The sequence below is a fragment of the Alligator sinensis genome, unplaced genomic scaffold (genome assembly GCF_000455745.1).
Source record: "Alligator sinensis unplaced genomic scaffold, ASM45574v1 scaffold221_1, whole genome shotgun sequence".
Classification (NCBI taxonomy): domain Eukaryota; kingdom Metazoa; phylum Chordata; order Crocodylia; family Alligatoridae; genus Alligator; species Alligator sinensis.
Window position 1 is genome coordinate 1089294 of NW_005841948.1, and position 12661 is coordinate 1101954.

A 12661-nucleotide genomic window follows, 5' to 3' on the forward strand; every position below is an offset into this window, starting at 1 on the left:
AGAAAAAGCATTGTTTCCAAACTTTAGTACAGTGTTTAATTAGTTACCTAGATTAATGAAGGGCAAAATCCAGTGTACAGTCAAGTGTCATTCCTTAGTATAATCTAGCAGCACTCTAACAAGAGTGTACCCTACCATTGAGATGTTGTTCTGTGTTTCTCTGACATGCCTTAGCTCAGGTGTGTCTAGAATCACACTAGGTCTACCTTTCATCTGCCTCTGATCACTGCTGTACTTAACCTGGAAAACAGGAACAACATGTGAAGCCTTCATTTAGATTACTGTTACTATAAAACTGTATTATAATATAGATTTCTAAATTATTATTAGTCGGGCCTCGATTTACATAGTATTTTTTGCACGGTTTCAATTATGCACAGTTAATTAACTGCCACCTTTTTTTTTTGTACATGGCATGGATTCACTTTTATATGGTGCAGTGTGGTCACCGAGATGCACAGATGCATCTAGAATCAACTGGTGACTTCCCACCTCTCCTCCACCACGCTGATCTCAGTGGAGCTGGTAAGTGTCTTGTGTTGTGATGAAAGGAGAGGGGGGAAGGAAGAGATGTTGGGGTGCAGATCAACGCCCCCCCCCACCGTGAGGGAGGGAGTGGGGAAGAGGCTGGGGCAGGCACTGCCCACCTGGGGTGGGGAGGGGGGGGAGGGGCAGGCTGCAACTGTGGGCTGAAGCCAGGGCTGCACAGGGCTCTTCTCAGTGGGGTCTGAGCCAGACTGGGCTCTGGGTGGCTGGTGGGGACACTGGAAGGAGCCTACAGGGGGGCTACAGTGAAATTTGGGGTGGCTGAAACCCCCCCATAGCCCCCTCACGGCACTGCCGCCACCTGCCCTGAGCCCAGCCCCCCACTGAGAAAAGCCTGGCGCAGCCCCAGCTCCAGCCCACAGCTGCAGCCTGCCTCCCCACTCCATGCAGATCCGGGGGCACACACCTCCTCGGTGCCCTACCAGGGTACATACAGTCCCCCTCCCGTGCCCCCCAGAGCCGCGGCTTCGTCCCATGTCCGTCCAGGCAGCGTCTGCCTCTGCCCCGCTCCTTCCTCACCATGGGGGACATTGATCTCCCCCTCCACACCCCTTCCCTCCTTCCTCCCCTTCCACCACACCAGACTTACCAGCTGCACACAGCTCTCCAAGCAGCTGGGCTCTGCTCCTCGCTGCCTGCATGCTGCTCTGCGGTTGCACACACACAGGCATTTATCGTCCAAATTACTGGCTGCATCTGGAACCTAAACCCTTATTTTTCATAGATCCTTGGTATCTTTTTACACGATTTCTATTTGCACGCTGTTTTTTCAAGAATGTAACCACCGTGTAAATCAAGGCCTGACTGTACACATTTTCTGTTTCCTTGTCTAAACCATCTCTACCAGCATTGGCTGCTGCTGTAGCAGTTATTGAACACAGTTCTCCTCATCCCCTCCTACCCTAGCAGGTGCAGGCAGGAGGGGAGAGCAGGAACGAGAAAAGCAAAATGTTGGTGAATATTCATTGCTGCTTTCAGTGACCAAGCTAAAATGAAAACACATTACACAAGCAAATATGTTAAAAACTTTTCCAGAATTCAAAATCCTAGAGTAAGACCATGCTTATATGCCTAGCTGTCTCATACAGTTGCTCCCCACACTCTTGAGAAGACGGTTGTGCCCACTTACTACTGTTTCTTGCATGTCAAATCCAGAAAAGAGGCAGTGAAGTCACCTGGAGGGTGACTCCCTGCCATCAGTGTTGGTTTTCCTGTCTCCATTTTACTTTAAAGTAGCAGGGCCAAGCTCAGAATTTCACTGCCTCTTTTCCAGATTTGAAGTGGAAGCAAATGAGCAAAGATCTACTTCATGGTGGGACTCTCAAGAGCACTGCAAAGGCTGTATAGACAAACCCTTAGCTGTCTAATATGTGAAATGGGTTCTGGCCCTGCATGTCCAAATAGCTGATGCAAACAACTGTCACCTGTTAAATGAAATCCCACCTGAAAAGTGTACCCCTGTTACACTTGATTTTTTATATCTTTTATTGAACCAGCTGTGAGGTTGGGATACCCTTAGATGAGTTTTCAGGTATCAAATATCCTTCCTTAAGTTTCTCCTGTTATACTCAAAAAGTAACCAAAGGTTTCAGAGAACAGAAAGATTCAGAGAACTTGCCAAGCTGATATTGTCTTGATTCTTCTTGACTCTTTCTATCTCAGGAGTGACACTCACAGCAGTAGCTTTGCCAGGCTGCTTTCTATAGTGAATCTATTATTCAACAGAATAAAAATGTATGTAATCTATTAAAACATGATCAGACTGCATTACATTTAAATATAAAATATAACAGGTCATGTGGGAAACAATGACTAAACTGCATTTGCAGTTTGTTAAGTTTTATAAAACATTGAGTCTTGAAGTATAACCTTGAATTCTTATTATGGATCCCTGTGATGTGTATAAACATGCTGATATACACCCATAATATCTTGACATTTGCCACACTAGTATTTTCCAGTGTTTATGGTAGTCCCTATGCCAGTAATTCTTAATCAGGGTACTGTGGTTTGGACATGGTGTCATCTTTCTGAGTTCTCTGCAACAGAATAACTGCTCTATTATCTTTCTATATTCAAAATAAAAGAGTAAAAACTAAGGCTACCTACACACATGCTCAGGAGTGGGAGGGTCGGGAGCATTTTAATTAAAGTGGCTCCCAGATAGCCACTGTAATTAAAACACTGCAACATCATGTTTATTAAGCCCCCACACATTTAAAAATGGTTGAAGGACGCTTTAACTCATTTGACAAGCTTTAGTTAAAGCGCCCCCAGGGCCATTTTGAAATATGGGGGGTTAGGGGGAAGGGTCTTAATACACATGATACTGCGGTGATCCTAGAGCATTCTAATTAGAATGTGGAGCAGACTAGATTAAACGAGTGTGCTCCAATGTGTTCTAATTAGAATGCATCAAATCATGTCTATAGGCAGCCTAAGATCGGGCACTTTCTGAGGGGTGCCACGATTCTATCAAGGAATACCTTGAATCTATTGAAGGGTGCTTCAAACCTAAAAAGGCAGGAGTTACAGCCGTAAGCTTAGAATGGGTTATAACATAAATGTTTCTGTAAATTCAGTTACAGCAAGGGAAGTCTCAAAATTTTAATAGCACCCACCATAACTATGTACCTATACAAACGCAAGAGCCACATAAAGGATACATCCATGGGTCCAACTTCTACACGCTATTTTCCGAGGTGACTGTTCATGAAAGACAAGCTGGAGTAGATGCAAGATGACTGTGTATAGTATATAGGCATACAGAGAGAATTAAAATCAATTGTCAAAAATCTCACTTAAGGTTACTGAGACATATTTTGCAGAATGGGAATCTGTCTCCACTTTTTTTTTTTTTTAAGGATGTTCATTTCCAAAGATAATTCAATAAAGAAATTCATGGTCAACATCATGCCAGTATTTCAACAGTGTAAACTACATGACTCAAGAACTACAGACAAAACCCTAGGAAGGCTAAACTGGCAGGGATTCAGTGAAGAATTAAAAGAAGGTAGGAGAATCCATGTGAATCAACATGATTCAATGTAAAGCAGGTCTTCTTAAACAAATGTCTAATTTTTTATGATATCTCAAGCTTGGTCGATAAAGGTAACCATGCTTGCAAAGCTCTTGCACTGCAGCCTAGATCAACTCTGTAAGGCGCAGTCCGGCTCCTACCCTGCAGCCCTTGTTAAGTATGCTGATCCAGTTACCACTAATCAAGGCCTGCTGATCACCAGCCCCTTCCCTCTGATTGATTCTACAGTTGTATTTAAGGAACTCCTCCAGCACCTAAGCCTTGCTGCAGTCTCTGAGCAGCTCCTGTCCCAGCAATATCTCTGGCTTCCCTAGATCCTGCCCCTGCCTTTGGCTTGCTCCTGGATTTCGGCTTTTAGATTCTCCTTGCAGACCTGTTTCCTGACTCATGACCCCAGCTTGGCTTACTTTTGGACTTTGCCCTGTGGATTATTCTTCAGACTTGGTAGCTAAATTTCTGATTCCCAGCTCCTGACCCTGGATTGGCATTCTGGCTCCTAACTCGTGGCTTCTGACCCTTACCCCTGTAACCCCTCCCCACCCCAGCTCCATGACCAGCTCTACCCACTAGGCCAGCCAGCCTGGTGGACCATGACAGCACTGGCATATTCTGACATTCATGATAGTATGTAAAAATAGTATCATTCGAAAACCAGTGCAGACTATATATTAAGTGAACTAAAAACTGGGTACCTGGTAGATTACAACAGTAATTGTAAACAGGACATTACTGTCTAAGGACCCTGCTACACACTCAAATTAAAACTGGATAGAAACCAGTTATAGAGTTGTCACACATTTTCAAACACCAACTCTATAGCTGGTTAGGTCTTTTGATAGCTGAATAGACATTTTTATGGCGTGATAACTACTTGGCACATGTGGCCAATCTAAACCGATTGCGTGATTAACCAGTTAATTGTTTAACATGTGGCAGGGGCCCAAATAATTTGAAAGAAAGATATAAAATCATTGCTTATAAAATTGGCAAATAATACAAAAACTGGAATGATAAACAATGATATGGATGGATCAGCTACATAGACTTACCTGTATCATTCAGTAAGGGGAGCACATTTAAACAACAAGCATATAATACAATATTAAAATACACATAAAAGCCTGTATATCTAGGAACAAAGCATGAAGATCACAGATATAGTGGCAGTTGGACTGTTTTCTGGAAGGCAGTAACTCTGAATGGATCAATGACTCATGATGAATAACTAAATGAACATCAGCTGCCATTGACATGTTGCAGCTGCTACTAGTCCCATTAACTTATGTCTCTTGGAAGTCCTTCTATGGAGAGTGGTTGGCCCTTAGAAGACAGAACAGGAAGTACAAAGATGGTCCTTCAACTACACAAGGATGCAAAAATGTGCTTAATAAATGCTCTGTTTTTTTCTACATCTTCTTCCCCCGAAGAAATAAGACATCATGATGGACATTTTTGATATCTAACACCAATCATCAGTAAGTTGTTTTTTTAGGTGGGGAGGAAGGGGTAGGAAGGTGAAAACAACAATTGTCATTGATTAATTGTAATCTGTTTTCACCAGTGGAAAATGTAGTGGACTGCATCAGACAGATTTATTACTGGAACAGGAGGAATGGGTTTGGTTGAAATACTACTTTGTTTAAATTAAAAAATAAATAAATAAAATTAGTCATGGTCATTTGTTTGGCCAGGAACAATATTGCACCTAATTAATTTCCTGAACCATGCAATGACCTGGTTAATAGATCTTTTAAAAATTGTTACTCCTGCTGATCTATTACAGGAAAAATATAATATATAAATATATAATATATTTAAGTATAAGTGTCTTTCATTATTAAACACATGCTTAACTAAGGAAAACATAAAGCATGGTGGGGACTGACTTGTAAGAAACTGCTAATGCTTGAGATACAATAAGAAAAAATAAAGCAACTTCCCATGCTAACATTTTCTTGATTCTTCTTCACTCTCTCAATCTCAGGAGTGACACTCACAGGTGTAGCTTTGCAGAGCTGGTCTTTGTACTGGACCTGAGTAACGGTATGAAATATTATAGATGGAGTTCAAAGCAACAAAGTACATGTACAAAAAGTTCACTTTACACAGTCTATGATCATGCAACTTGCTTTAAGTCATGTGATTGTAGACAGGAAACATAGGTGGCAGAAGGCTGGGGCTAATTGGGCTTAGTACCCACAAACTAATTTTGCAGTGGATGGTGACAGCGTCACTGCCACACCCAGCAACCCTGCCACGCGCTCCGCACACACCACACATGCAACACCAGCGCACGCTGTCCCCCTCAATGGCCCTGAAGGAGGGAGGGGCGGGGGTCAGGCGGGCATGCCCCACACCACCCAGTCCCCCCAAATAATCTTTTCTCCCACCACTTGTGACAGAGTGTGACACGTGCAGGCATTCACCAGTACCAGAAGCTGCACTGGAAAACCACTGAGGGTGGAGGGGGAGAGGTTTGCAGGATCAGGAAAGCTAGAGGGTCTGTGGGGTGTTGTCCTATCTGGAAATGGGTGGAGTTGGAGGGAAGGGAGTTAAAAATTGCCAGATAAGGGGAAGGGAGGGGAGGGCAGGAAGAACACAGGGCTAGGGCTTGAGCAAGCAGCTGGGCTTTCCTGGCCTTGGACTGCACTCTAAACGTGTATAGATGTTCTCTGTATTGGGTTACCCTGTTCATGATCTAACTTAATTCACCTACTCAGGTGAACTAATTTAGATTGAGCCCAGCATTTTGGGCCTGATTTAAACCTCCCCAAATATCTGAACACATGATCATTTAGATCATCCTAACCCTAGCTATATCCATCTAAATGTAACATCTGAAGGTACCCAAAAACAGTAGTCTAATGCTGCAAAAACACTGAACACCACACATGCATTTTGCTAGAAATGTCATTCATTCATGGACACTCACTTAGAACCAGATGGCACTTATCATCATTCCTTCTACAAATGCTCACACCCATCACATAATGTTATTTTTGTGCAAGTAGAAAGTTCCCATTGCTGTTAATACAAGCTCAAACACTGAGTTAAAGGGTTGTCTTCTGAAGTGAATAAATTGGTCTTTCTGATAAAGCAGAATTAATTCAAACACCATTCATTCATTTAGGCATCAAGGCATTTAAAACAACAGACAAGATCAAGTAATAAGTAATAAATATGGGTCTCACATCACTAATATTCTTCTGGTTTTCCTTAACTCTTTTTAATTCCAGGGGGTCAGAAATAGTTGTGGCTTGTTTAATCTCTTCTTTATACTTTACCTGTATAAAACATGGTAAAATGTTACCAGTTTAAGAAAGAAATAGAAGGGCATAAAAACACAGCAAATGTTTTGTAATCCTCTCCTACCTAATGCACTGTTAGACCTTACAAGCCACTACTACAGGCTGGAATGCCACAATCATCAGAACCTTCATGTGTTATTTTTCTAAACAATAATCATTTAGCTTTCTAGGCTCTCCAAGTGGGAATACATCTTAGAGGGTGCAACAAAGCATGTCTGTGGCATGTATGGGCTCTTTGGCAATATGTACTGGAGAAGATCCACCACATGGGAATGATTAGTTTTTCATCTCATATTTGGAAGTGGTAGAATTAGTAACATACGGTACCAATTATCAGCATATTTCTCCATAAAAATGCCACCCTGCCAACATTTAAGGAAACCATTCCCAGTCCGATAGCTGATGAAGGTAATTTCCAGCATAGTGCTGTCGCTTAAGCCCTTGACAGACATTGCATTTATGATATTATTAACTTGTTAGTTGCACAATAAATTATAACATGCTACATGTTCAGCCAATTTATGGTGCCACAAAATGGCCAATCAACCACAAAGATGTTCTACATATAATGTAGAATATATTTGTGGCCAGTTTCTATGGCACCTAAATTGAACATGTGGCCTGTATTATGCTCCAGACAGAGGCTGCCTCAACCCATGCCAACAATCAGTTGCTTGTTAGCACTGGCCCCAGACAATCCTGTATTTCCAACTGGACCTGCGGCTGTCTGGAGCCAGAGCTGATAATCAATTGATTGTCAGTACTGGCCTTGGACAAACCTGGGTTTCAAACCAGGTTTCCAACTGGACCTGGGTCTCAAACTGGGTTTCCAATAAGACCTAGGCCTGTCTGGGCTGGTGCTGACAATCAACTGATCGTTGGCATTGGCCCAGGATAGCCCCAGGTCTTGAACTGGACAGCTGATTGTTGGCACCGTCCCCAGACAAGCACAGGTCCCCAAACTACCACCAGCCTGATTCTCAAGATTGGGCTGGGGACAGTTTCAAGTCCCAAACTGGGACCTGGAGTTGTCCATGCCCAAGCCCAACACTCAGCTGAGCATCGGGATTCAGAACAGGGCAACTTCAGGCTCTAGGACAGAGCCATCTCCTGCCTGATCAATACAATAGGACTGGAGGCAGTCCTGCAGTGGTGTGACAGGGATTTCAGGAATTTTATGCTTCATTCCAAACATTAAGCATCCTGTAAAATACAGGTCTGAGGCATAAAATTTCTCAGATCACAATGGTGCCATTACTTTAATGTCTACCAAAGGCCTAAGAGGACAAACCTGACTCTTCTATGTAAATTTGGAGAGTGTCAAGTAGGATTAAAATGCTAGTAAGACTTCTGTACGTGGCATTAGTGACATCATAACACTTCTTCCATTTTGGTTTCCACTTTCGAAAGGGATATTAAAATATTAGAAAGGACTTAAGAAAAGTACTTGAAGAATTTCTTGAAGTTTGGATAGCATGTTCTAGTAAAAAACTAAACCATAAACTATTACTCTGACTAAACCATAAACTGTTACTGATCCACTGAGAGAAAAGTATAAGTATGTGTTTTTCATTATCAAGGACAGGCTTAATTCATGACAACACACAGCATGGGGGAGCCTGCTTTGCAAGAAAACACTAAATCATGTGATTACAATAAGAAGAAAATAAAGTAACTTCCCATGCTGACATTTTCTTGATTCTTCTTGACTCTCTCGATCTCAGGGGTGACAATCACAGATGTAGCTTTACAGTGCTGCTCTTTGTACTGGACCTGGGAAACAGGGCGTTAGATATAGATGGAGTTCCAAACAACAGAAACACTGTGCTTTGTTAGGACACAGTACATAACACACACGCATGTCACTAGAAATGTATTCATTCACAGATGCTCACTTTGATCCAGATGGCACTTACAAACTTGCCTTCTGCAAATGTTCAAATTCACACACCTAGAAAGTAATGTTATTGTGGTGTTGGGAGGTAGTTCCCATTACTGTTAATATAAGCTCAAACACTATGAAAAGGGCTATCCACTTAAGTAATTTTATTAGTCCTTCTGACAAAGCAGAATTTATACAAACACCATAGATTTAGTCATCTAGGCATCAAGGCATTTAACGCAATAGAAAAGATTCTGCAAGTAATAAATATGTCTCACATTGCTAATATTCTTCTGGTTTTCCTTGACTCTCTTTAATTCTGGGGGATCAGAAATAGCTGTGGCTTGTTTAAGTTCTTCTCTGTACTTTACCTGTGTAACATACAGTAAAATGCTATCAATTTAAAGGAGACACAGAAGGGCACAAAAGCACAACTAGCATTGTAATCCTTCTCTTCTACTAAGTGCAATTAGACCTTACAAACATACCACTATACCTTGGATGGTGTTGAATACCTCCCTTTAGGTCATAAAAAAGAGTTATTGAAGTATGGACTAGGTCATGATTTTATACTAGAATATTGATTGGGATCAGATTCATATTAGATGTTACATCAAACATATAGGGGGTTATTTTTTCATGGTGTATAATGGAGTAGATTTAAAGATTATGCGGAGGATGGTATCTTTATCTGTTCATCATCTGGAGGCATTTATATAGATTTATATTTATATCACAGAGAACTACACTAAAATAGCATTAAGGTTGTAAAGTCAAGTGTTCAGCAGTAACCAGAACTCCTGGCCATTATCTTTGAAAACTCATGGTGATTGGGAGAGGTCCCAGAAGATTGGAAAAGGGCAAATATAATGCCCATCTTTAAGAAAGGGAAGAAGGAGAATCCAGAGAACTACAGACCAGTCAGTCTCACCTCAGTCCCCAGAAAAATCATGCAGCAGGTCCTCAAAGAATCCATTTCTAAACACTTAAAGGAGAAGAAAGTGTTCAGAAACAGTCAGCATTGATTCCCCAAGGGCAATTTATGCCTGACCAACCTGACTGCCTTCTATGATGAGATGACTGGCTCTGTGGATGCGGGGAAAGCTGTGCACATGATAAACCTTGACTTTAGTAAGGCTTTTGATACCGTCTCCCTACAGCATTCTTGCAAACAAGCAAAGGATGTCTCGGTTCAGTGAATGGGCTGTAAGAGGGATAGAAAACTGGATGGATCATGACACTCAAGAGGTAGTGGTAATCAATGGCTTGGTGGCAGCCAGTATTGGGTGGAGTGCCCCATGGGCCAGTCCTGGGGTTGGTTTTGTTCAATATCTTCATCTACGATCTAGAAGATGACACCAAGCTGGGGGGTGTAGTAGATACACTGGAGGGTAGAGCTAGGATTCAGAGAGACCTCAAGAAATGACAGAGGTATTAAAACTTCTCAAATAAATGGTTGCTAGAATTTTATAACGTGGGCAAGACCACTTCCTCTCTACCCTCCTTCTAACAATTATGATTTTGCTTAACTGTTTGTCCCCAAATTTTAATAAACAGCTTAAGAGAGATGGCAGAAGTGAAAATTTTGGGCCCTGGTGATTAAAGAATAGTAAAGTTACAAACAAGTGAAAACAAATGCCTCCAGCCATCACCAACCTCTCTCTCCACAAATATTCACTACTCGGGCCCTCTTTAAAACATCCCAGTGGCCTGCTGTATCAATTACAAACATTGGTGAAAGTAATCATTGTAAGTATTATTTCTAGTGCCTAATGTCATCTGGGCTACAATTATTTAAGAAACTGATTCCTCACAATAACAAAATGAGCAACAGGATCCTGAACATCACTGACTTTAATTTTCAAGATCTGGAAACAAGCTGAGCTCAGTCTTGTTTGCCACATCTGGGATGTTTCATAAGCTTCAGAACAAGATACCTTTTTTGCTTGGGCAGGTTTTAAATTGAATTATTTGGTTTTAGTTTAGTGTTTGTTTCCAGGTTTATTCTGGTTTGGTTTGGTTTGGTTTGGTTTGGTTTTGCATTGATTGTACATTTTAAGCCATGTAATGTTTTACACAGAGCAACAGAATGTTATGCTTGGCAATTTTGAGCTTGTTAAGCTAAATTCAGAGACATGTTAGATGCTCAAGCCTAATGGACTTTAAATTTACATTTTGTTTTGGTCTCTAGTCTTGTAAGTTACCTTAATTAAATTCCCCACCAGATCCTCTTGCTGACATAACTTAAAATGTCCTTGTGTATCACCTTTGGAGTTAGCACTGTATGTTTCAGTAATTACTGTAAAGTGCCTAAGAGTGTTTAAAGAAACTAAGGGTGTGTCTACATGTACACTTTAATGCACATTAGCCTATTTTAATGTGCATTAAAGTGTCACAAAAAAGTGATGGGCACTTACATGTTTCGGGTTGGGTGGGTGGTGCTTTAATTAGAGGGGCTTTGTGAGCTACTCTAATTAAGGCACAGCTGTGTCTCATGCATCAGCATCCCCATGCTTAAAAATGGCAGCAGGGGGACTTGAACTAAAACTCATTTGAAACGCATTAGTGCAAGCACCCCACCGCCATTTTTCAGTGTGGGGATGCTGATATATGAGACGCAGGAGGCTGCTGGAGTGCAGCAATTGCCACGCTCCAGCAGACTCAATAAATTCCAGTACATGGGAGCAAACTCTGCACTCATGTGCAGGCACCCAGAGGTCTTTAGTTAATGCAGATTAAAATAGGCTAATGCACATTTTTCTAGTACCTCACAATGAAGGTACTAGATTTAATGCACATTATCTAAAGCACTTTAATGAATGTGTAGATGTGCCCTGAATGAGACAAAACAAACTAATGCATTTCTCTATGTTGTGACACAGCTAGTTTTATTATCCTTGCAAGATGGGTGTCAGGTCATACTTCCATACTTTAATTAGACAATCACATTAGAGGACATTAATGTCTTTGGCATTTTTTACTTTAATGTATGCTAGACATACAAAGACTACAATACCATTGAAATGATGCTTTGTGTTCTTCTGACATCCCTCACTTCAGGTTTATACAGAATTTCACTCAATCTACCCTTTACCACCTCCTAGGCAGGCTGTTTATGAATTTTGAAGAAAGAATACCGCACATTAAATTTTCATTAAGATATGAAATATATTGAAAGAATAAACAGCATTATATTGATGTTACTTGTAGTACACTTTTATTGCTTTTTTCTTGTGATTTTTATATCCCAACTGCTGCCAGGAAATAATATAGTATAGAATGAAGCAATTTAAGTGACTTGCAATGGATGCAGATGCTTTTGCTTATCACCAGTTCAAATCTGGTCTTGGGAGATAGAATCACCTTTCTATTATAGGAAGGAAGGAAGATGTCTAACTGAAAACAATGTTGTTGTACACAGAAACAGGAAGCTGAACTTGCTTTATTTTATAACTTGTACCTGAACACTAGTCAGAGTGACAATGGGATAAGAAGTGATGAGACAGATTTGGGGAAATAGTCACAAAAAGTTGTTTTTCAAAAAATAAATAAAAATTGCTTATTTATTGTAATTTTTCTGAGGAAGATAGTATCCGTTGTCATATTCTATATGGGTAAGGAATACAATTCTAGTGAGAAAATGAAAAAAAACCACCTTTTAGTTATTCAAAGAACTTGCATGGTCCTACTATGACTATGCTGATAAAAGTGTGTCATTACTACCAATATCATGTTACTGACCATATTTTTAAGTGTAACCCCAGCAGTTAATGTGCAAAAATGCGCACACCGTTGCACAATGCAGTTGCAGTTTTGTTTTCTTCTCCCTGGGGATGGTTGACCTCAAATCTCTCTCCAAATTAAGACGCTCGTAGTGGTTATCGG

General features: G+C 41.0%; 1 protein-coding gene across 12 annotated transcripts in view; it reads right to left on the bottom strand.

Moving 5' to 3' along the window:
- The window catches only part of NEBL (nebulette), a 159794-nt gene that overhangs the window by 52606 nt on the left and 94527 nt on the right, over positions 1-12661 (bottom strand). For 5 of the 12 annotated variants that reach the window (XM_025199731.1, XM_025199734.1, XM_025199737.1 and 2 more), the window contains 6 exons: positions 9055-9147; positions 8575-8667; positions 6778-6870; positions 5473-5619; positions 2165-2257; positions 136-240 (listed from right to left, as the gene is read on the bottom strand). In XM_025199731.1, coding sequence (XP_025055516.1) covers positions 136-240; positions 2165-2257; positions 5473-5619; positions 6778-6870; positions 8575-8667; positions 9055-9147 — 624 coding nt within the window. The remainder of the gene's footprint in view (positions 1-135; positions 241-2164; positions 2258-5472; positions 5620-6777; positions 6871-8574; positions 8668-9054; positions 9148-12661) is intronic. The other 7 variants (XM_025199728.1, XM_025199738.1, XM_025199730.1 and 4 more) reach the window with 6 other exon arrangements.